At 39.5% G+C, this 26,134-nt stretch overlaps 1 protein-coding gene across 7 annotated transcripts in view; it reads right to left on the reverse strand.

The window, feature by feature from the left end:
- The window catches only part of RNF212 (ring finger protein 212), a 55,882-nt gene that overhangs the window by 10,456 nt on the left and 19,292 nt on the right, over positions 1-26,134 (reverse strand). For 2 of the 7 annotated variants that reach the window (XM_075207674.1, XM_075207675.1), the window contains exons 2-5: positions 16,564-16,723; positions 14,042-14,103; positions 7,090-7,164; positions 1,999-2,055 (exon numbers count right to left, since the gene is read on the reverse strand). In XM_075207674.1, coding sequence (XP_075063775.1) covers positions 1,999-2,055; positions 7,090-7,164; positions 14,042-14,103; positions 16,564-16,675 — 306 coding nt within the window. In that variant the 5' untranslated portion in view covers positions 16,676-16,723. Of the gene's footprint in view, positions 1-1,998; positions 2,056-6,258; positions 6,320-7,089; positions 7,183-14,041; positions 14,104-16,563; positions 16,724-26,134 lie in introns of those variants that run through there. The other 5 variants (XM_075207676.1, XM_075207677.1, XM_075207678.1 and 2 more) reach the window with 5 other exon arrangements.

The following is a 26,134-nucleotide window of genomic DNA, read 5'->3' on the forward strand; positions in this document are numbered from 1 at the left end:
ACCCTCACATTTCACCTCCCCTCCAGATCTCCCAGAGTTAAATAGTGAATAGTTGGTAAGTATGTACTAATGTTAAAAAAAAAGTCTATCTAATCTAAGAATTATGGTACTGGTCCTGCTGTTATATCAATACCCTTACAAGTTATGATACTGAACTTACACTTTACTCTTTTGCACTGAGCAAGAGCCTCATTTAAGGGAAATTTCAATTCAGCATGAAGTGTCTCGCGGGCATTCCAGAGACACCTCGCACATATATTTTTACGGAAATATCCGCTCATCTTTCCTCAACTGAGCGTAAATTTTTGCTGCAGTAACTGCAAAACTGCGCAGTCACGATTTTCCTGAGAACATCGCGGTTAATTGAATCCTTAAGAGTTAAGACTTAATCCTTAAGAGTTAGGAATACAACCAGCTAGCAAAACCATGTTGTTTTGCAGGTGGGGGGAGCAATCTAAAAATGTGTAGACAGATTCAGAGTTGGAAGGGGGCACATCATAGCTCAACTGTAAACCAATGTGTAAAATGAAAGCCTAGTATTTGTGTACTACATGCAATATCAGGCAGTATTTCTCTTTATGAAAAAAAAAAAAGAATTGCATTTGCCCTTTGTATACAAACATGGTTTGTCCAGGTGGAAATCTGTATATTTTAGCTGGATTTGCTTCTAACTCTAAATGAGGCCAACGATGTTTAGTAGCACTGATCAAAGTTGCAGCAATCTGGCTAGTGCAAGTTAGACAAGTCATGTTTACTAACAGCTGAAAATGCAGAATTACGGTGCCTTTTAATTTGCACAAATACACCTATTTCTCCACTAAACACATTTTACAGTTTACAGCCGCTTCCCCATTTTTAGAACTACCACAGTAAATGGGGATGCACTTACATTTACATGTTTGCAGATCTGCATCATCAGTATGATTGACCTGCTTTTGCCTTTGATAGCTTCCCCATGCCTTTGCATGGTGAAGGATGATTTATTTAACCATATCATCTACCTCTACTGTTCTGCAATTCATTATCTGTGCAAGCACTTACCACCCAGTTTGATGAGCGGTTTATGCACTGCAGCACAACTATAATGTCCTGCTCTGCGGAGTTCTTTTAATACTATTTTTGCTAAAACCGTATTCTTGCGTCACAGGATGAAATTTGCAGTCAATTGATCAGCAGTTCCCTTGCACTTTGAATTAATGCTTTGTATCATGATCCTGGAATATACGCTTCTGCCCAGTTTCCCTTTACTGATGTTTTCCCTCAAAGTTCCATACTAACATCACCTTGGCTCATACATTCAGCTGCTTTGGTCATTGAAGCTTCTGCCAAACATATCCCAACAATTGCTCCTCTTTCAAAGTCATTAAGGTCTCCTCTTGCAGCCATGCTAGCCATAATTGTTTCTTTTTTTCCATACAATCTGTTTTTATTGAAAGTAGTACAGCCTCTCCGTTTAACATTAACAAATTGATGCACAGGTACAGGGTGGACATCCAAAAACAAAACTGTATTATCATGATGCGAGATATCATTAGCTTGACTGCAAAATGAGATCATGCGATACATGTGCATAGGTACCAATAAACGAGAACCAATATAACACTTGGCTGTATAGTGGGATAAGAATGGGGGAGGAGGTATAAGGGATGAAGCTAGGAGTGTAATCCTAAATGGGTCAGGAGTTGAGTAACTACAGTAAAATGGCGAGCCAACAAGATGGGAAGGGTACATGGCTTAATAGTTCCAGTGAGCAAACACATACTATCCATAATTATAGGCACTAGGCAGTGCAGCATTTTTATACAACATGACCCTGCAATGCCACTATATTACATGCTTAAAATATACTTGGTGTTCCTCATTTACCCAAGTGTTCAAGTTTTTTATCCACTACACTACCTGTACATTTACCTTTTAGAAATATAGATCATACACTAGTTGCATACTATATGAGTTGTTCTTATTTTCAATAGATTCCTGTACAGATATGACACTTACCTTTCCTTTGTAATGCGCTATTGAACGGCGTCTATGGCTGTCCTGAAATTCCACAACCTAAAAATGAGTATTTGCATTACACTAAGTTAAAATTAAAACAAATTAAAGCAAATGCATTCACTTGGGATTGATATTTCTTTCTGTTCTATAGATAACTAGCAGATAGAGTTGCTTCTAGTAACCAATCAAACATTTTCTTTCACTTTCTAATCTATACTTGAAAATTAACAGAATCTGATTGGGTAAAGAAAAAAACAAAACAAAAAAAATTATCTGGAAAAAATTGCCACTCTGTTGTCATGGACGACACACAACTGCATATACAAACATGATACTGACACCTGTGGACCAGGAGCTTAGCTTAAAATGTGTCAAATTCCAGACTGATAATGTTGGCAGATATGTCACACAATTTTTAACCGTGGGACTCGTCGGGGCCAACCCTTCAATCGGATCCCAAAGAGACAAGTGGCCGGTGAACTAAGAGACACTTCAATTCCAGTAACCTGAATACATCTCCTGATCCTTCGCCAGAAGATTTGTATACATGAACACTCCCATAGAAGGTGGCAAAAGTTAGCATTCACCGAATTGCATTTTGGGCAGTTAGGGGTAACATCCGGACGAAATGTTGCCAGTCTAATAGGGGTAAAGTAAGCCCTGTGTAGGATAAACACCTGTATTTGTTGAAATTTTAATGATGAAGTATAACCTTTAGTACTGTCTGTAACCATCCCCCACTCCTTGTCTGATAAAGAGCCAATATCTATTTCCCACTGATTCCTCAAACCATTCAAGTCATCTGCAGTGGATTCATACAAAAGACATGGGTACATTTGAGAGATCAGCCCCCTATGACCCAGGGCCTGTAGTTGTTTCCTCAGTGGAGCCACACCAATCACCAGTGTCTTCCCCTTAAATTGTGTGTTTAGGGCGTGTTGTAATTGAAGGTAAGAATAAAACATTGTTCTGGGTACAGAGAATTCCCCAACCAACTGTTCAAAGGATTTAAGTACATTTGTATCATAAAGCTGACCTACCGACACCACACCCAACCGAGACCACTCCCTGGCCCCCTCCACTGTATTCAACTCCTCAAATTTCTTTGCCCCCCAGATAGGAGTATATGGATCAATGTCAGTCTGTTTTATTTCATTACTGATTGTCCAAATCTTGACTGCCTGGTTTAGGAGTGGAGGAGCCCGTATGCCAAGCCACCCTGCCAGCAGTGACTGTAAGGGAGTGTGATTAGAATTAAATTGGTGTACCAACACCCAATGTAGCTCATGGTAATCAGGATCTGAAACCCATGCCTTAAGGTGGACCAACTGAGAGGCAACATAGTATAGTTTCAAGTTAGGAAGTGCAAGTCCACTAGAAGATCTGGATCTATACAGCGAGCTGAGCTTGACCTTAGCCCTTCCCCCTCCCCAAACCAATGAAGTCAAATAGCTATCAATGCATCGGAAAATGGAGGGTGGGATATATACAGGTGACTGCTGGAGTATATACAAAAACTTTGGTTGCACCACCATCTTAATTAAATTTATCCTGCCGGAGGTAGAAAGCGGGAGCTTCCTCCACACATGAGTCTTTTCTTTAAGGTATTCGATCTGGGGCCGCAAATTAAGTTCTACATATTCAGCGGGGGTATTAGAGATCCATATTCCCAAGTATTTGAATTTTGATGCCCATTTTAACTGCAGGCCTTCTAGCATTGTCACGGGACATTCCCATCCCAGAGGGAACACGCTAGATTTATCCCAATTAATTTTAAGACCGTAAAAAAAACCAAATCCATCAACCACCCGCAGCAGATGTCTTAGGGAAGTGTCGTGGTCTGAAAGAAACAGCAGCATATCATCTGCATATAATGCCACCTTATCCTCTCTATGCTCTGATCTAAGTCCCACAATTTCTCTATCATGCCGGATCTTACAGGCCAGCGGCTCTTTTGCTAATGCAAACAGGGCCGGAGACAACAGGCATCAATGTCTAGTACCCCGTTCTAATTCAAATTGTTGAGAAAGATGCCCATTGACACAGACCCGCGCCACTGGATGTGAATACAAAAGTCTAACCCATTTTATAAATTCCAAATCGGGTCAGCACTTCCCACAGGTACGGCCACTCCACCGAGTCAAACGCAGATCACATTGTTTAACATATTTCATGTACCTGACATATAGAGATAATCATAAAAGATATTTGCACATAACTGCACGGAAATAAAAATTGTTATGTGTATGTGCACATTACTCCAAAAAAGTATTCATAACTGTGATTGTACAACTTTAACAATATTGATTACGTACTAGTTGAAAAACAATTATATTGAAGGGGTAAAGTCAGAATGACCAATCAGAATTAAAAAAATATAATTTGTATGCATGACCAAATTCTCATGTATTTTATATGTACTTTAATATACAAGTTTGGGCATTCCTGGTCAAAAGTTTCCCTGAATCTCAAAGTGAAAATAGGTTAACACAACTTCAGCAAGGTACAAACATAAACTTCTGCACATTTTAATGCACTTTTACTATTACCTTGAAAAACTAGTGAATCTGGCATGTGCAAATGTTTGGGCAGATTATTAGTCAGTACTTGCTTTAGGAATTATTCCCCTACTAGTCCTAGCAGAACTCTCCTACATATATTTTCCAGTCGTCTTGCAAGCCTTCCATGTTTGTTTGAGACTTCCCACAGATCTGCAATAATATTCAAATCTTGCAACTATGAAGGCCAATAATTCAAAACGTCTATTGCTGTAAGTAATAGAAGTGATAGAAGTAATGGATCATTTTACAATGTATACTTTGCAGTGTTGTTTTTTCCGAATTATCCACAGTTTGGCTGTACCACAAAAATTTGTAACCATTGTTTTTGCATAATTTGAACATTGCATGTTAAAAGGTCATAGGAAAGTTTTTCTCCTGAAAACTATTTCATACAATTTATTTTTGTGTAAGCGATACTCTACTGTATGCCTTTTTGGAGGTCCTTTGCAGTGATAAGTGGATTCTCATGTACATATATTACAATGTTCCAAGCAGTTCTATCAGTGATATTTCTGCCTTCCCCTACATTTCTGACAGTTATTTATCTTTGTTTTCAAGTCCTCAGTCAGCAGTTTACAGGTAGCTGTTGGGACGAAACAATAGAATAACCTCACCCCATAGGTGCACCTCATTTCGCAGTGTGGTCTTTGGTCAGGTGCACTTTTACTCCTTTTGTTCCCCAAACACACAGATTCAAGGAGGATTTCAAGAGAATTTAACAGATTAAAAAAAAAACCTTCAACATAATATACACTGTAGATGTTTTGTTAATTTCTTTTCACTTACAAATTTAGTGAAACATACATGTATATAACTGGTGGTCATATAATCTGATTTGCTTTATCCTGTCACCTGTGTTTGTATATATTTGTGTATCATGTTGTGTCTTGGTTCTGTTTTCTGTATATGTAATGTACGGCGCTGCGGACCCTTTGTGGCGCCTTATAAATCAAAGATAATAATAATATTTCCTTGTGTGTAATAAACATGATAACATTTTAGAATCAGATTGATTAAAATTCCTAAGATCATTATGTATAAGAGCAGCTTTATTATGTAATCATATTACATAACAGGATGGAATTAGCACTATGTGCATGGTACACAAACAATGTAAAACAACACGTAATCCATGAGATTACAAATGGGGTCATCCAAGTAAATGAAAACAATGGTATATCTGAGGTTGTGGCCAGATCAAATTATAATAACTAATTGCACATGCTCAAAAGTATATCATATTGGTATAATTGTTTAGTTAAAATTCAGAAAATAATTTTGTGTGCTGACACCTTTAGTCCATATGTAATATAGCAATAATTGGATGGCAACACATTACTGAAACATAATACAAACCTAAAGGATTATTTAATTTACTCTTTAACATTACATCATTTTTTTGTAAAGTAAAATTAAATAAAAAAATGTCTCCAACTAAAAATCTGGAGATGAATGTTCCTCTCATCCCTTGTTGCCAAAGTATTACACCCAGAGTATCCTGGATTTAATGTCAGCGAGGAGCTGGAAAAGAACAGTTGGTCTGCCGGAGAGTTTTAATTCACAAATTGGACAACTAATGGAGACTAACGAAGACTGATGATGAAAAGTGTCGCTATTAAAGTAAAGGGAATGGCAGCAGTTTGGGTAGATACACAGGGGGCTTGCCATGGGGCCTTGGTACCCACAGAAGTGCACTTACACTAAAGAGAGCATATAGCTGTTTCACTGTCTCCATGTTAAAACACAGTAAGCTGGTCCCCCTGTTGTTGAGAGGAATCAACAAATAAATTGGGTGTATTATACATTCAACTTGTTATTTTGCTCCTGTGCAGCTAACTAAACCCATGTTGTGGCTTTCCTGGCATACTCTCAGCACTCAGCACCAATACCTCCCTTGAGACGTTATCCCCACACACTGTTTTTAAAACAAATGAAAAAAAAAAAAACAACTTACCAGAGAGTTTGATTTTGATCAATTGAGACAATGGACTAGATTTACTAAACTGCGGGTTTAAAAAAGTGGGGATGTTGTCTATAGCAACCAATTAGATTCCAGCTGTCATTTTCTAGACAGTACTAAATAAATGAAAGCTAGAATCTGATTGGTTGCTATAGGCAACATCCCCACTTTTTCAAACCCGCAGCTTAGTAAATCTACCCCAATGGTTGTAAATGTCAGGGGTATTCTGGACAAGAGGAACACCCAAAAGGGGTAAATGTATGAAGGTCCGGGTTCCTCAACACCAGCGAGTTCAGCGTCTTCGGTGTTTAAATTTAAAGCGGCACTGCCTTGTAAAGGGAAGTTTCCCTTTACAAGGCAGCGCCGCTTTAAATTTAAACGCCGAAGACGCCGAACTCGCGGGGGTTGAGGAACCCGAAGCTTCATACATTTACCCCCAAGTGTACACATGGAACACTCATTTTACATACATCTAGGCTTAATTTGTTATTTTAGCTCTCTGCAAGTGTTTCACATAAACAAACTGAGCTTAGAGAACTGAAACATCACAATCTGCAAATACCAACTTACATTTGTGAACTCCTTTGAAAACTTTGTGCAAAGTACATTAATATCCATGAAAAGCATTTTGATATCAGCATGTGTCTGTGAAAATAAAAACATCTATTAGGTCACATTATGTAATTAAATTGTGCAACAGTACACTCAGCAAGACTAATTAAATAAATCCATGACAAAACTCTGCATGGTTTATGACAGACTGGATGTGAGGAGTAAAGCAGATGACAAGGAAAATGTAGTGTTGTTGATGGTGAGGTCGATTTAGAGGGAGGTATTGATTGAGGAAAGAAGATAATAATCCCAGTTTTTGACATATTGAGATTTAGGTAGCGTATGGACAACAATGTGGAAATAGCAGAGTACATTTTATGGGGCATATTCACTTAAGTTTTCGGTCCGAACCTGACCAGAAACCTAATTGAATAAGCCCCTAACAATATGTGGAACCTAACCAAGATTAACAAACTTGCCAATAAAGACCATCAATGTACAGAAAAATGAAAGTACACAGGACAGTCAATGTACCAATATGAATATCATAACATATTTGGGACTGATTCATTAAGGCAGACAAAACGAATGTACTGTGCCCTTTTTAAAAACATACGAAATTCAGGCATATGCGCATCCGTAATCAGAAGCGGATCTGAAGAAACGTCTCTCATTGAATATGGGTCTCGGTACACTCAGCATATATGGCACTTGCTGTATGCAGACAGACACAATACACTGCAGGATACGTACAATACATATGTGGAATAAAGTAAAGTACCATCAGAACGCACAGAAAAAAAAAGTAGTCAATTATTGTCACCTGTTAAAGATATAGAGCCTGATTCATTAAGGAACGTTAAGTTAAAAATCTGAGTAAGTAGTCTCCTGGACAAAACCATGTTACAATGCAAGGGGTGCAAGTTAGTTTTCTATTTTGCACGTAAGTTAAATACTATCTGGTTTTTCATGTAGCACACAAATATCAACTTTAAATTTCAGTGTACAAATAAGCTATCAAGTATTTGTGTGCTACATTAAATACAGACAGTATTTAACTTATGTGAAAAATAGAAAACTAATTAGCCCCCGTTGCATTGTAACATGGTTTTGTCCAGGAGACTACTTAATCATTATTTTTTTACTTAACTTTCCTTAATGAATCAGGACCATAGTCATAAATGAAAAAACATTTAAAAGAAAAAGTTTTCTCAATTCCCCCTCATACAAATACATTTATCAGGATGTTATTATTAATGTCTACTGTACATAAAATGCATTGTTACAGTTGCGTTTGATTGCAAACACGTTTTACTATGCATACGCGATCGTCATCACTATCAATCGGCACTTACACCTTACCTGTAGCTGGTGCAAGTGATACGACTGAAAAACAGGATGTAGTTTAAAAGTCGACAGTGAAAGTGTCTAAAACAAAATGTCTACAGTCATAAGGTCGACACAGTTATAAGGTCGACTGCATGTGTACATGTTCAGAAGGTCCACAGTCAAAATGTCAACACAAATCACAAGATTTAAAACTGCAATGCATGAAAAAAAAATAAAAAAATTCCATGTTAAAAAATAAAATTGTGTGGATCCCCCAATAACTTAACCAACCCTAGAGCTGCCAGCCTACACGTATCAGCCATATATATAGCATGGGAATTTCCCACAGTTTGAACTCTGGACTTGAGTTCAAGCCGTGGGAAATCCCCATATTATACTACTAGACTACTGCCGTAAGACCTGATTTGCGCAGGGAGCTCCTAGGAGCTAGTTTTGCATCAGGGTTTTTTTTTTTATTTTGCAAAGGATCCTTGGTTTTATTACATATGAAGCCCCTGGGCATGCTGAGACCCGTAGTGCACCAGGGCCAAAATGGATTTATACATTATAAAATTAACATTTCCTGACACCCATTGCCCCTGAGGTGTGAAAAGAGCCCTAGTGCTATTAGCACAGGGCTGGGTAAACCTAGGGAGATGAGCCAGCATTTTTTTTGCGGACCTGATCACCCTAGAGAATCCAGCATGGGGCTGGTTTGGCATTATGGCAGGTGGATGCCACGCTGTTGGTTTCCCTGCCATAGTGCTGCCAGTGCTGGTAGTCATAAAATCGTGAGGGGGGGGGGCACATGTTTTCTGTCTCTACGATTTTGTTAGTACCAGCCTAAACTGCCAGCACTATAGTTAAGCTGTTTGGCTGGGGCGAGCATGCCGGGTTTATTTTCATATATTGCCGTTTTAAATCTGGTGATTTATGTTAAATGATGACTTTACAACCCTGTACACCCTGTGCCAGAGTAATAGGTCAAATCCTAGCTCCAGCACCTTCATTACCTGTTCTGCTCTCCTGCATCCTGCCTCTACTCCTAGTGTATTTCGCTCCAGACCCGGATTGTCTCCTGACCTACCTTTTGGATTGTGATTTGGTTTCTGTTTTGATCGCTCTGGTTCTGACTCCTGGCTTGCTTTGACCACTCTCTGGATCTTCCTTTTGTATCTCGCTTTCGGGTTGGTTTTCACCCGAATTGTTTTATTACTCCTATTTTCACCCGCAGCTTCCCAGGTGACTGTTTCAGAGAACCGCAACCTGAGCATCCTTAGCAGCTAAGCCCATACCCCCTTGTGGGGTTTCCTGATGAATACCATGGGTGCGTTAGACTTCGCACCTCCTTGCTCAGTTGTACCAATACCAGTAAGCGGTACCATCCAATTTGCAGTTCATGACACATTGACAGGAACGAGTAGGCTGAGTGTGGTTAAATTCATATGTCTTCTTTTATAACGATCTTAAAGTGTCTGAAATCTTCTTGAATCGGGTGGCCTGCAACACTCGTTCTATGGAATAATCTCAGTCCATGTGGAAAGAGAGCCTCTTCAGGACTATCAGGTTGGTGCTGTTCTCAAATTCCAGAGCTAGCACCACATCATTCTTTATATTGTTTGCATTGCCTGTTGGCATTTTTCGATTTTGTGTCAACAGTTTAAACATCGTAATTGTTTTAGGTGCAGACAGATACTACAATTGTGTACAGTGTGGACATGCACAGAGTTTCTTGGAGGTACTATATATATATATAAAAAAACATGTTTCAAAATAGAGCAAATCTGCCAGCTAATTCAGATATGCTGATATATTGGAATGTAAGAATTATGCACAGCAAATTCAGACATATAATATTCAAATTTTAAAACAACATGCTCCAAATATTGTTTACCTCCAGGAGAGGCAGCTCATAGTGGGGCAGTTGATGGCATTTAATGCAACACACCAACAATATACTTATGCTATTCTGAAGGGGCTTCTATTATGTTTAAAAAAAACGCTACCATATAAAATACAAACTTTTTTTTAAAAAAAACAGACATTTGTCATTAATGACTATATTACTAATAGATGACAATCATTGAATACGTTAATTTTTCTATGCATTCTTTTAGAACTTTATATTCGACTTATGTAATGGACGTATACAGCAGTGTATTGTTTGTCAGAGCAGAGCGGACCTAGACCGAAACTCCACAAGAGACGTTTCTTCAGATCCGCTCCTAGTTTAATATGAACATGCGTATACCTGAGTTACGTGCATTTTTTTTTGCAAAAACGCAATTTACGTTCTTTTTACATGCCTTAAGGAATTAGGTTCATAATGCTCACATCTAAAACCCTTATTTGTAAAAAATTAATTTTATGTTAGAAAGTCTGTTACCAATACCCGATCCTCCCAATTTTGCAGTGTTGCAATGGTAAATAATGATCTCACTTTTAATAAAATGAGTTACACATGAAAAAACCTGAGCTGAGGTTAGAAAAAGTTTGGGGGAGACAAATTAAATCACATTCAGTACCCTGATCTAATTCTAAATATATGGAACAGATGTATTGGTGGCTTATACCAATTTGGGAACACTTTTTCTTTTTTAACTGAATTGTGAAACCTCTCTTCCATGTTACTGGCATACTGCATCTTCGCAATATATGTCTATTTACTAAAAGACTAGGGGCTGGATATACTAAGCTGCGGGTTTGAAAAAGTGGGGATGTTGCCTATAGCAACCAATCAGATTCTATCTGTCATTTTGTAGAATGTACTAAATAAATGAAAGCTAGAATCTGATTGGTTGCTATAGGCAACATCCCCACTTTTTCAAACCCGCAGCTTAGTAAATCTAGCCCTAGATTTTATTGTTTTGCATTTTATGGACATATTTTGTCCTCACTTTCATTCCTGTTATATCATTCTTCACACATGATTATGAGATATAGGGGTACATTTATCAAATCTTCTTAAAAGGAAAAGTGGAGGTGTTGCCCATAGCAATCAGGTTCTAGTAATCAATTTCTAGAATGTACTAGATGAATAATAACTAGAATCTGCTATGGCCAACACTTCCACTTTTCTTTTTTAGGACTGATAAATGTACCCCATAATATCTGTAATAGCTGTTGCTGTCAAAAGTATGCATAAAAAAGTGTCATATTCACATTTGTAGTGGGTTCTTTTAGTCATGGGTTTGCTCCATTTCTGTGTAAACTATTAATATCTACTGTTTACATTTTCTTGTTATTGCCTTTTTGTTTGTTTTTTTAAAGCAAAATAAGTATATTTTGTATTTAGTACTATAATACTAAAAATTTAACAAAACAATATCATTTTTTTTTTAAACAGCATAAGAGCAAAAGAAAAAGAAGTTGCTAGTCCCAGAGCTCACTAGCTAGGTGGCAGCATGAGATCAAATGGATAAAACATCATACAAACTACTCTACAAATACACACAGCTAAAGATTATTCAGTCACCAGTACAAACAGACCATGCTTAATCCAGTAACCCGGTGCAGCCTGTTCATAGTATAAAATACAGTGTGTCATAAAAGCTGAACCATCACTTGCATGCATAGATAAAATGCTTGGAAGCTCTATGAAGTACATTGGTTAGGTTATTTATTGGGATTTTGGAGCAATGTTTCAACCTCCGATAATTTAGGGGTGAAATGAGGAGCAGCTGATACTGCCAGGAAGATGAGATAGACATTTCACCTGACGCTGCCACTAATCTAATCAAGTCTCCGCATTGAGGTTTATTCTTCTCTTTTCCTGTAGTTTAAATCTACACAAATAATTGGCTAATCTTCAATACCATTATATCTATGTCCTCCACATGAAAAGCTGCTCGTTGATGGTCAGTTGGCATTTCAGAGGTCTATGGGAGCGTTCCAACTGATTATGGTGTATCACCAGATAATTTGTCCTAGTGCCTAAAGCAGCAAATTTATTGTAAGACATAACAATCCTCCGAGGTGCTGCCATTTTCTGGGCCCTTGAAAGTGACCTGGTTGTTGTCTGTTTTATTATAAGTCTAGTGTATCCAAGCATTTTTCATTGGTACATAATCGAGATCCTTCAGGTTTACAATTAACTGGAATAGAATTAATAACTAAAACCTCTAGAGGAGGGGATAGATTTAGAAAATTATGTGAAGCAGAAACATTATGGATTTCTAAGCTAAAAACCCTAAACCCAGAGGGATTAAATGAGGCTTTGGATTTTTTTGAAGACTAATATATTAGTTATTCGTGATATAACTAGATAATGTCTTTATATATCGAGTATTCCTTTGTGGTCCATTTAATTTCCTATATGTAGTAGGTCCTTTACTCTGATGGAGTGAATTATACACTATATAGATATACTTAGTTTGACATTTCAATTCAGTAATCTAGAGATACTCATTGTCTTATAAAGATTATATATATGGTTAATGAGGTTTTTTTTATATATAAATGCCCTTCTCTCCGCTGATTGTAAATTTATATTTCTATTTTAAATGTATTTTTACCTTTCATGTATTAATAAGGTCCAACTCTATATTGGTATTCTTTTGCACTGTTCCAACTGGTGTAACGTATGTAATCAATTAATCTCTAATTAGATTTTTGAATCTCCACCCCCTTTCTTTTTACATAAAAAGGGATGAGGACTAAGAACCTATACTAACTTTTGGCTTGAGAAAGTCTCATTCAGGGATGAAACGCGTCGCCTATTGCTGTGGAGCATATCACCGCTTATCACTTGGAGTTTTGAACACATATCCGACACACGGACCTAATCTGAGAGGGACCTGAAAATTTGGTTCCCTGTTTCTGCCCGGGCAGATTTTTTCAGCACACATCACCATGTGCTGACAGCTGAACGCTGTAGAGAGCTGCTACATACGATTAAGGAGACATCGTTTCTCAGGATATTGTGGATATTTAACAGCTTAAAGCTGTAACAACAATCAATCCGGAGAGCTGTGAACTGAGCTGAGATTAGAGGATCGTGAGTACCGCTGGTTTTCGCTATCCCTATCTATTGCTGGACACTTGAATTGAACTCTATACTCCGGTATTGATTTTAGTACCCATTTTCATCGTTCTACCATGCTCTCTATTTTTATTCATATATATATGTGATTGTGGCCCTGGTTTGCACATCATTGTGGCCCAATAATCATTTATGTGTTCAATTGACAAGTTGATTGCGGTTTTTTACACACACCTTAGGAGTATTATCTCCTTATTTTATTATATTGCTGGATTTCAATACATGTATGTGCATTATTAAATGTTTGAAGTACTTATTCATTCTGCCCTGGTTTTAAGATTATTTTTACTATCTACATCATTTATCCCAGAGTGTCATTTAGCGCTGTTATCTTTTGTTCTATCAATGTTTTATTATAAGAGCTGATCATGTGCAGTATGACCCCATGTCCAAGGCTGATAAATGGTGGCTGAATCACCCTGCACTTAGCAAAGCCGGAGGGATCACCGGGTGTTACTCGCTCTTTATTGACTCATGAGAAAAATGCTTCAGAGAACTAGTAAGTGAGTGAGGTATCCTTTTAATCCTAACATGGTTGAGTTATTTTGACATTAAATCATACTGTATAATTTTAAACAATATTTTGTTATGATTATATACCTCATTTGAAAGAAATATTGTGCGGCAATGTGATCTGCACACACCACACTCGTCTTTTTTTCCTGCAAAGAGAAATACTCAATTTAACATAATATATACAACTAGAACTTCTTAGGCAGCCCTTCACATCTAAATGAATGATGACCACCTTTGCCATATGTGTGAAATTATTGTTTACCCTAGAAATTATGGTGGAGGCTGGTAAACCTGTTCTGCACTTTCATCTGGCTGTTCAACCTGAACAACCGGTTTAATGCAATTCTGCCACCCAAGTGTGTGCCATTGGTAGCCTGTACAGTGGACATGCCAAACAGTCATATTGCTGCATGTGTGGGCAACATGACTGCAGTCACACAACATATTCTCTAAAACCCCGTAGAAGAGGCAAAAATCTATATAGCAGCGATTACAGCCATTATCTGGTGTGTGTATATAGAGATATATATATATATATTGTTATGCTACCTCAGCATGCTTTCCCACGTCTTAATGTAAACATATGAGGTAGATAACAATATACACGTTCTTGTCCCCTAGGCCAAATGTTGCCAGTCCTCTCCACTGACTACTATGGTAACATGTGTGGTATTATTTAGAACAATGGTAAATAAAAAAATGAATATTTACATTTGCATTTTGTGATAAACTAGGAAGCAGTGCTTAGTGTATAAATAAGATGAGAGAAGAATGAAACAGACAATTAAGTCCCTGCTTTGTACAATGGCACTTTACACACTCATATCTTCTGCATAAGACTGGAAAGGAAGTGGTGAGCTGTGTGGTTTGATAACATTATCATTAGTAGTTATATTATTGGAAATGTAATCTGATAAGTATTGTGAGGTAAGGTATATAGATGTCTGCTGTTAACCTACATAAATGAAGCAGAAAGCCAGTTTGGCAGTAAGGGCCTGATGCAGAGTTGGTCGCAAATTAGGTGTAATTTATGTCCATATTCCAGACGTAAAAATAGCAATTTACACCCATATGCTGAGACATACGCATCTTAACATCTGTGCAAGTCTGCACTAGTAGTACATGCACCCAGTTTACACCAGGTACACGTCACAGACACTTACACACCACTTGTAACCATGTTTTTATCCATGTGTTTTATGTGCAACAAATGCATTGCTATTGGGTATCAATAAAACTTAAAAAATCTCTCTAAAACCATAGAAACAACTCCCTGTCTCATGTATGGAAACAAATTGCTTAAACAAGCACACAAAATCATAATGTATGCCTGAGTGATGAAAAAAGCACCAATCAGTGCTGAAAACAGGCAATCACAAACAATTCACTAGTGCAGGAGATCATTATCATCATAATCCGTTATTTGCACATGTCCCTGACCACCTGCAAATAATTCAGCTTATTCAGGCGTATATGCATCTTTTTCCCGGTCTGCATCCATTTACAATTGCACAAACATGTCCTCTCCATGCATAGACTGGTGTAAGAGGCAGAATCACACAAATCTGCATCGATACCCACGTTCTAGGCATGCGCAAATTGATTTCACGCATGATACACAATGTAAACTAGAGTATGACTCACTAAACGTTGATCTTGATCACCAGATGGTATGCACTATGCTCTAACACCACTTCCTTCATGCACCTATGAAGGATTATCATATAAGGATATCACAAACTATGATCGATGTGTGCATAGAGCCTACACTGAATGTCTCCCAGAAAATAGGAGTGACAAACTCTGATGAATGACTGATACCTGCCAACAGTGCCATTATACTGCTTATGCTATCCCATAACAAAGTAAATATGAAACTATAATATTTCAGAACTATAGTTTTCATACATAATTTTATCTAAACCCATCTCTGCTTAATAACGTGTCCCTGCTCCCCCTGCCATACAGGGTCATAGTTACTAATGTGTTATACAAGGCTACTGCTTTGCTGAAGCAAAAGAGCTTAACCTTGCTCATGTGTCAGAATCTCAGTATTCACATTGCCTACTATGTTCAGGAAAGCAGATCAAGTTTGATATGCCAGTGCTCTACACTTGTATCTCTAGCCTAACTTTGACTCCCTCTTTGGCTCTATGAATAGGAGCACACAGAGATGATAGTGTGTAACACCCGGCCACTTTAGGAGATAGGGGAGCTTGAGAAACTAGCACTGCAAGACTCCCCTGATGGGGTCTTATGGTGGTAAAACACCATCCAGCATGGAAACTTTGAAGCCCTGCACAACAAGAGGAGCAAGAGCATGTGTAATATATATTTTTAATTAAGCCCCCGTGTGCTAAAAATTATCTATATTTTGTGATCCTTTAAATCAGATTTTAAATATCATTTTTCTAGTGCAGTTCAGAAAAAAAAGCTAATCTTTTATTAACTGCTATGGGTTACAGCACATATGTGCACATAAAGCTATTTTTTTAAATAATGTAAATTTGAGGGTTAGCCCATTAAATTATACTAATTTAGCTCACGGGGGTTGATAATAGATTGTCTAGAGCTGTATATTCAAGATTAACACACATTTATTGTACCTTTCTGCAGGCAGAGCTCACATGCCACATGGCCACAGTTTGTTATAGCAAAGCGAGATGTTTCTCTGCCTGGCTGCCGAAAACAGACATTGCATCTCAGCAGATCAGTCATTTTCTTTCTTTCCTTCTTTAAATACAACACACTAGATGTGCAATTTAGCTATTAAAAAAAAAAAAAAAAATAGATTCCTTTAATATACATGTTAGAAAACCAGTAGCATAAATATACAAAACTTAAGACAGAAAAAAACATTTAGGAGGTGCGGAGCATCCACTGCCCAGAGCAGAATAAGCTGTACTCAGAAATCACCCACCATGTGCCTCAGTTGTGGCAAGGCGCCTACAGAGCAAGATGCCAGCATTTGTGAAGGTGCAGAAGTTTGCACAGACAGAGTTGGGGGCAGAGTGAGGGTGTTCCTAGCAAAGTATGGAGTTACTTGAACTTTGCACCAGTTCAGAGCTGGTGGTCTTCGTGTATCCACCTGTACCTCCAATGGTCTTATAAGTTGCACTTCAGCAGAGAAATTCCAGATGCAATCCGAGCACACAAAAAAATTACCAAATGTAATAAAGATAGTCCTAGTAGCCCCTCGCTGTTATGATTAATTTAACCTATAAATTAGGCTAAACTGAACAATATTTTTGGAGACAAATGAAAACATTTATTTTATTAAAAGTGGGTTTTTTTAGGTAATATTTACACTTTTGCACAGTGCACCTCCACATATAGACACGTGGGGCTTGAGTCATTAAGGCACGTATTTCTGGTTTTTGTGCGTATCGTACCCAATTCCCTTCTGCACATGCCCAGAATGAGGACACTCGGCCGTCAACTGAAGCAAATCCGCTGCGTATACCAACGCAAATGACAGTACGACGGTCTACGATTTCAGTGAGTACTCGATGCACAATGTGGGCGTGCCAAACTCAAGCAAATGCAGCCACGTCAAAATGAAGCTCTGCGTGTGTGAAAGTTCCTTGTTTTTCTGCCGTATCACTTGCACCAGTTAAGGTAAGTTTAAGTCCTGAGTCAGTATAGTAAGCATGCCATAATATGTATCTGCAATCAGGAGCAACAGTAAAAATGTATTTTATGTACAGTAGACATTAAGGACAGCCTAATAAATCTTTTTCAATGGAAAAAAACCTAGAATTTATATATATATATATATATATATATATATTTATTATTTCTTTTTTTTACAAAATTTACATTACTAATCATAAATGACTATATTATTGATATGTAACTTTAATTGATTAATAATTTTTTTCTGTGCATTCTTTTGAGAGTTCATATTCCACATATGTATTGTATGTATCATGCTGTGTCTGGCCTAGTACAGCAGAGTGAACCTACACCCATAGTCAACACCACACTTATCTTGAGATCCGTTCCTCGCTGACTATGGGAGTATGAAGAGCCGATTTACGTGCCGTTGAAAACAACTACACACTGCGCTCAGTATGGGTGCCTTAATGACTCAGGCCCTCTGTCTGAAAACTAGCAAACCACCAGGGCTATTTATGAACTTATTTCCTGTGGCCATCTTTGTTATGACCACTTCCTTTCAACAACTATCTTTGATGTCTATCAGTACCTATAGAAAGCTAAGCTGCCTTTCATAGGTTCTTGCCCTATTATAGTATTGTTACTGGGTGTGATGTTTGCTCTAGTACTAATAACACTATTGTATTTTTCTTTGCTGCCTTTCTGCTGTACACTGACCACCCCTGCCTGCTGTTGTCTCTTGCCTGTAATTTAATTATTCCATTGTCTCCTGATTTTGTACCTATGTTCTGGTCTGCTACCAGCCTGGACTGTTAGCAAACGCTCATCTTCGACTCCTACCACTCTAGTATGATGGCACTCCTCCGCAGGAGTACTGTAGACGACCTGGTGGCTGCTTGGATCCTGAAAATCTTACCAAAGTTTTCCAGGTTGTTGCAGAAGAATCACTAGGGTGCCTGTGTGTACTGTCATCTATTGCCATGTATGCTCTTTGTGCTGTCAACCCTCTGCACTACATAGTCATAATAGACGGAATCAACCAATGTTACTTTCTACCAAATATCTCTAAAATCCATTAAGATGTTTATTTAATTCCGTATCCTGATTTTGTGGTGTGCTCCCTCTGTAGTATATTCACATAATTTATTGAACACAAAAAAAAAGATACAACTTATGAGGGGCACTCCCACTTTAGGATTGTGCTTACTGTAACAGATATTTTCATAAATCGATTAGTCCAACATCAGTGGAAAGGATTAAATATATTTAGATATTTCATTGTATTGTCCATGATAATGCCAAACATAAATAACAGATAATTTCCTAAAATTCTACTTTTAATTCACACAAATAAAATACCTTAAAAGCGATGTTTAAAATATGTAGATCAAGTATGAGCACTGGTCTAGTAAGTTCCAAAATTCTGTTCACTTATCCTTCATATTATGCTTAAATGCATTAATAAACATATTGAGAGATTTATATTTCTATTAGTACTCTGTATCAATCTCAGGGTCTGTGTTAGGTTATATACTGTGGGATACCATCCACATCATAGGGTACAATAATGATGTGTTCCTTTTAATGTATAGGAATCTTAAACTCTCTCTACTTTCCCTTTTATAATAATAACATTTTTATGTGTTATCTTAACAATTCTAGTGTCCTCTATTCAGTATATATTTATAAATCTCATTAGGAACTTTATATTGTATTATACGTACAGAAATTCACTGTTGTGCATTTCTCATAATTCATTGCTTGCAATAGTGTCCTTACGTAGCCTAGGCAAGTTTCAGTTCAAGTTTACATTATATGGGAAGAATTCAATTGGCCCCGTTACTGTCAAAAGTAAAGCAGTCAGCGCACCATTACTGTTAATAGGTAACTTTAACCCGAATTTCTGCTCACAGCTATTAAAGTAATTCTATCGTTTTCAAATAACCATTGCATAGGCGATTGTATTGTGTTTCTAACGCACAAAGTGATTTATTTTAGCAGATGTAAATAGTTAACAATTCAATACATTATTATATTAAGATACAGTACAGTACAGCCAATACCAAAAGATACATACATACTGCTGCGCTAACCACGGGCACCAGTGAACAGTAATTCAACCTTGAATACTGTGATCAGAGTAGACTGAGACTGGTGTGGGTGCAGCTATGATTATATATACAGTCAGTGTTAAAGAGTGAACAATAGAGATGATGTGGCTTGCTTCTAAAGGTCCAGGGTAAACAGGTCATAGGCTGGTTCAATCTAAGGAATCCAAAGGTGAGGGTAATCTCTCCAGGGGATCTGCTCCTTTCTTCCCGCCAATGCTCCAGTTACATCTTAGTCAATTAGCATTTCATAGCCAGCATCATACAAAGGTTTATTCCCTAACATCAATAACTAAAGTATGCAATGTGTGATCTCTTTGCCGAATGCACCGGACAGCTGCTGATGATTAGGGGTTTAATATGATATTAGACATGACACCTTTCCTATAACCTGAACCTTGAATATCACTGAAGTGCACATATAATCATATTATATAAACTAATAATAAACCAAATACTATCTGCTCATAAATTACAGTGTGACGGAACCAATATGAATATGAATTATATAAATAACTAAATGATGTAATGCGAGTGTGTACGTGCGTATTTTACCGCGCGATCGCAATATGCCACGTGTAGCGTGGCATACTGAGTGCAATCGACCAATAAAACAATATCAACCAATATACTTTAGTTCATCCAATTATACGACTTCGACACAGCTCAGGGAGCCGCGAGCAGAAACCCAGCATACTAACTAGGGATGTGCACCGGCGACTTTTGAGGTCTCGTGTTTTGTGTTTTGGATCCGGATTTTCGTTATTTTTGAGGTTCGGATTTGTCTCGCAAAACACTTGACGAAAGGTCTCGGTTCGGATTTAAGGTATTGGATTCGGATTTTTTTGAAAAAAACATAAAAAGTTTAAAAATCAAGTTTTTGGGCTTATTTTCACTCCTAGGCTATTATTAACCTCAATAACATTCAATAACAAGCATTTCCACTAATTTACAGTGTATTCTGAACACCTCACAATATAGTTATTAGTCCAAAACGTTGCAAAAAGGTATCTTTCTGGACTGCGTAGAGGAGTGGGTCACCACAATATATCTTAAAAACCCTGAACTTTTATGATTCGCACCAATAATTGTACCTGGACTGCGTAGAGGAGTGAGTCACCACAATATCTTAAAAACCCTGAACTTTTATGATTCGCACCAATAATTGTACCTGGACTGCGTAGAGGAGTGGGTCACCACAATATCTTAAAAACCCTGAACTTTTATGATTCGCACCAATAATTGTACCTGGACTGCGTAGAGGAGTGGGTCACCACAATATCTTAAAAACCCTGAACTTTTATGATTCGCACCAATAATTGTACCTGGACTGCGTAGAGGAGTGGGTCACCACAATATATTAAAAACCCTGAACTTTTATGAATCGCACCAATAAATGTACCTGGACTGCGTAGAGGAGTGGGTCACCACAATATATATAATAAGAAAACCATCAACTTGTTTGATTCGCACCAATAAATGTACCTGGACTGCGTAGAGGAGTGGGTCACCACAATATATATAATAAGAAAACCATCAACTTGTTTGATTCGCACCAATAAATGTACCTGGACTGCGTAGAGGAGTGGGTCACCACAATATCTTAAAAACCCTGAACTTTTATGATTCGCACCAATAATTGTACCTGGACTGCGTAGAGGAGTGGGTCACCACAATATCTTAAAAACCCTGAACTTTTATGATTCGCACCAATAATTGTACCTGGACTGCGTAGAGGAGTGGGTCACCACAATATCTTAAAAACCCTGAACTTTTATGATTCGCACCAATAATTGTACCTGGACTGCGTAGAGGAGTGGGTCACCACAATATATTAAAAACCCTGAACTTTTATGAATCGCACCAATAAATGTACCTGGACTGCGTAGAGGAGTGGGTCACCACAATATATATAATAAGAAAACCATCAACTTGTTTGATTCGCACCAATAAATGTACCTGGACTGCGTAGAGGAGTGGGTCACCACAATATATATAATAAGAAAACCATCAACTTGTTTGATTCGCACCAATAAATGTACCTGGACTGCGTAGAGGAGTGGGTCACCACAATATATTAAAAACCCTGAACTTTTATGAATCGCACCAATAAATGTACCTGGACTGCGTAGAGGAGTGGGTCACCACAATATATATAATAAGAAAACCATCAACTTGTTTGATTCGCACCAATAAATGTACCTGGACTGCGTAGAGGAGTGGGTCACCACAATATATATAATAAGAAAACCATCAACTTGTTTGATTCGCACCAATAAATGTACCTGGACTGCGTAGAGGAGTGGGTCACCACAAGATATATTAAAAACCCTGAACTTTTATGATTCGCACCAATAAATGTACCTGGACTGCGTAGAGGAGTGGGTCACCACAATATATTAAAAACCCTGAACTTTTATGAATCGCACCAATAAATGTACCTGGACTGCCTAGAGGAGTGGGCACTGGGCACCACAATAAAATATATAAAAAACCTTCAACAGGTCTGCATTACACTACACATACGGCTGCTCCTCCATCCTCTCCATCATATACATGTTGGAGTTTTAGCGTGTGACAACCTCTTGTTTTTGATAATGTCAGTGCATTTTGAATATTTTTCAATTTGCCCCACACCACTGAATGTACTTTATCTATGATACGCATCTATCTATCTTGACTGCGTAGTGTGGTGGCCCCGGTACACAATTTGGTACCGAGGCCACAATATAATTAAAAAACCCTCCACGTGTCAGAATTCCACCAAACAAGTATCTGGACTGCGTAGTGGGGTGGCCCCGGTACCCAATTTGATACCGGGGCCACAATAAAATAAATACACCCTCCACGTGTCAGAATTCCACCAAACAAGTATCTGGACTGCGTAGTGGGGTGGCCCCGGTACCCAATTTGATACCGGGGCCACAATAAAATAAATACACCCTCCACGTGTCAGAATTCCACCAAACAAGTATCTGGACTGCGTAGTGGGGTGGCCCCGGTACCCAATTTGATACCGGGGCCACAATAAAATAAATACACCCTCCACGTGTCAGAATTCCACCAAACAAGTATCTGGACTGCATAGTGGGGTGGCCCCAGTACCCAATTTGATACCGGGGCCACAATACCTCCTCAAAACATGCTCCAGACAATTCGTCATTGACAGACCCCAGACAGACAGGGTCGTAGTGTTATTGTTTGACTTTGTAAACCCAAAAAAATGTCCCTGTTGCACTTGCACATAGTCGTGCAATGAAGACTGACTTTTTCATTTAAAGGCACGATCTTTCAAGTGTCAGAAAGAGAGAGAAGACACAGGAGAGGAGAGTTGTAGCTGGGGACCTGGGGTGGAAGCTCCCAGGCTCCCCCAGCATTGCCTGGAAGTCTGAGCGTGGTGACTGAGCCAGGGCAAGGAATGTGTGCCCTGGATGAGGGGGAGAACTCCATGCCACTATAGTGAACCCAAGAGAGAGGGGGACACTGCACATGGAAGAGGCCCTGGAGTGAGGGCTGCTACAAGAGGCATGGTAGCTGTAGTGTCAGATCCTGAGGCTGAGAGTACACAGAGTGACGTGTCAGAGCACAGGAGACATTATCCCCGCAGAGGAGGGATGAGCTGCAGTTGAGAGGTCTGTTGTTGAAATAGGACATGCACACTTTAACAAACCAATCATTTCAGCGACAGGGCCTACCAAACAACTTTGACTGAAATGATTGGTTTGTTTGGGCCCCCACACCAAAAAAGCTATTCATCTCTCCCTGTACAGACTAAACAGGCTCTACTGAGGCAAGATGTCGTCCTCATCCTCAACCTCTGATTCCTCTCCCCCTACAGTGTGTACTTCCTCCTCATCACACATTATCAATTCGTCCCCGCTGGACTCCACAACCACAGGTCCCTCTGTAGTATCTGGAGGGCAGTGCTGTACTTCATTGAGGAATTGATTATTCATTTTTATAAACATCATTTTTTCAACGTTGTGAGGAAGCAACCTCCTTCGCCGCTCACTGACCAGGTTCCCCGCTGCACTAAAAACTCTTTCCGAGTACACACTGGAGGGGGGACAACTCAGGTAAAATAGAGCCAGTTTGTACAGGGGCTTCCAAACTGCCTTTTTTTCCTGCCAGTAACAATATGGACTGTCTGACATGTCTACTTGGATGGTGTCAGCAAAGTAATCATCCACAATTTTTTCTATTGTCACAGCATCCAATGCAGCGAGAGTAGACATGTCTGCAATGGTTGGCAGGTCCTTCAGTCCGGACCAGATGTTATCAGCATCCCCGCAAGTGCCTCTTTTGGGAAAACTGAGCTTTTTCCTCGCAGCCATAGATGTGGAAGAAAATGAGGGTGGAGCTGTTGGCATGTCACGGTCCTCTTCAGAGGACAATCTCCTGACCAGCAGGTCTTTGCACCGCTGTAGATTTGTGTCCGCCGGAAACAGAGACACAACATACGCTTTAAACCGAGGATCGAGCACGGTGGCCAGAATGTATTCCTCTGACTTTAAAAGAGTGACCACCCTCGGATCCTGGCAAAGCGTACGAAGGGCTACATCCACAAGAGCTACATGCTTGCTGTAATCGCAATGGCTTACCAGCTCCTCCCTCACTTTCTCCAGCTGCTTCTGCAACAGCCTGATCAGGGGAATGACCTGACTCAAGCTGGCAGTGTCGGAACTGACTTCTCGTGTGGCAAGTTCAAATGGCTGCAGAACCTTGCACAACACGGAAATCAGTCTCCACTGCGCTTGACTCAGGCGCATCCCCACTCCTTTGCCTATGTCGTAGGTGGCTGTGTAGGCCTGAATGGCCTTTTGCTGCTCCTCCATCCTCTGCAGCATATAGAGGGTGGAGTTCCAGCGCGTCACAACCTCTTGTTTGAGGTGATGGCAGGGCAGGTTCAAGCTTTTTTGATGTGCCTCTAGTCTGCGGTAGGCACTGGCTGAATGCCGAAAGTGTCCAGCAATTTTGCGGGCCACCGCAAGCATCTCCTGCACACCCCTGTCACTCTTGAGGTAATGCTGCACCACCAAATTAATGGTGTGGGCAAAACATGGGACGTGCTGGAAATTGCCCATATTTAATGCCCGCACAATGTTACTGGCATTGTCTGACACCACAAATCCCCATGAGAGTCTAAGTGGGGTAAGCCACTGGGAGATAATTTCCCTCATTTTCTCTAATATGTTGTCAGCGTTGTGCCTCTTATTAAAGCCTGTAATGCACAATGTTGCCTGCCTTTGCATGAGCAGCCATTTTGTAGATGCTGCTACTGATGCAGCTGTTGCTGTTGCTGCAGAAGGGGATGCATCTACCCAGTGGGCTGTCACAGTCATATAGTCCTTCGTTTGCCCAGAACCACTTGTCCACATGTCCGTGGTTAAGTGGACAGTGGGTACAACCGCATTTTTAAGAGCACTGAGGACACTTGATCGTACTTCTCTGTACATTTTTGGTATCGCCTGCCTAGTGAAGTGGAATCTCGAGGGGATTTGGTACCGGGGACACAATACCTCCATCAACCCTCTAAATCCCACTCCACTGATGGCGGACACCGGGCGCACGTCTAACACCAACATTGCAGTTACAGCCGCAGTTATACGCTTTGCAATAGGGTGACTACTATCGTATTTGGTGGTCATGGCAAACGACTGTTGGACGGTCAATTGTTTGGTGAAAGACTTAGCGGTCTTACGACTTCCCCTCTGGGAAGATGACCGACTAACAGCAGCAACAGCAGCAGTGGCAGTAGTAGGCATACCGCTGCAGGATTCCTCGGATGAATCCCGTATTGAGGAGGACTCAGTCTGGCTGGTGACTTGGGCTGCAGGACTGAATCTGATGGAGATTGTGGAGGAAGTTGACGAGGAGGGTGTTGCTGGTGTGTATCCAACTGGACCACGGGATTTAGGTGTCCCTGTACCGATGAGGGTCCTAGCCCCAGTTCCTGAACTAACCACTGAACTATGAAGGTTATTCAGGTGACGTATAAGGGAGGATGTTCCTAGGTGGGCAAGATCCTTACCCCTGCTTATTTGAGCTTTACATAAGCTACATATTGCCATACATTGGTTGTCTGGATTTGGATAAAAATAACTCCAGACCGAAGAGGTGCATTTTTTGGTCTTCTGACCAGGCATGACGATGGGCTTTTTCATCCCATGGACATCAGCTGTTTCCCCCCCTGGTGCCTCATTTACAATAACCACATCACCATCCTCATCATCAAGTTCCTCCACAGCGCCAGCTACATCATCAATAGCCTCCTCCCGAGCCACCTCTTCCCGTACAGTGATGGGAAGGTCAGGCTTGACAACCACCAACACCCTTGGACTCGCCTTGGGGATTTGTGATAATTTCTCTTTAGAAGGCAGAGTTGTTTGCTGTTTTGTTGCTGACAGCATAACTCTCTTCAATTTTTTGTAGGGGGGGGGAGGAGGAGGAG

This window comes from Mixophyes fleayi, chromosome 4 (assembly GCF_038048845.1).
Source record: "Mixophyes fleayi isolate aMixFle1 chromosome 4, aMixFle1.hap1, whole genome shotgun sequence".
NCBI lineage: Eukaryota > Metazoa > Chordata > Amphibia > Anura > Limnodynastidae > Mixophyes > Mixophyes fleayi.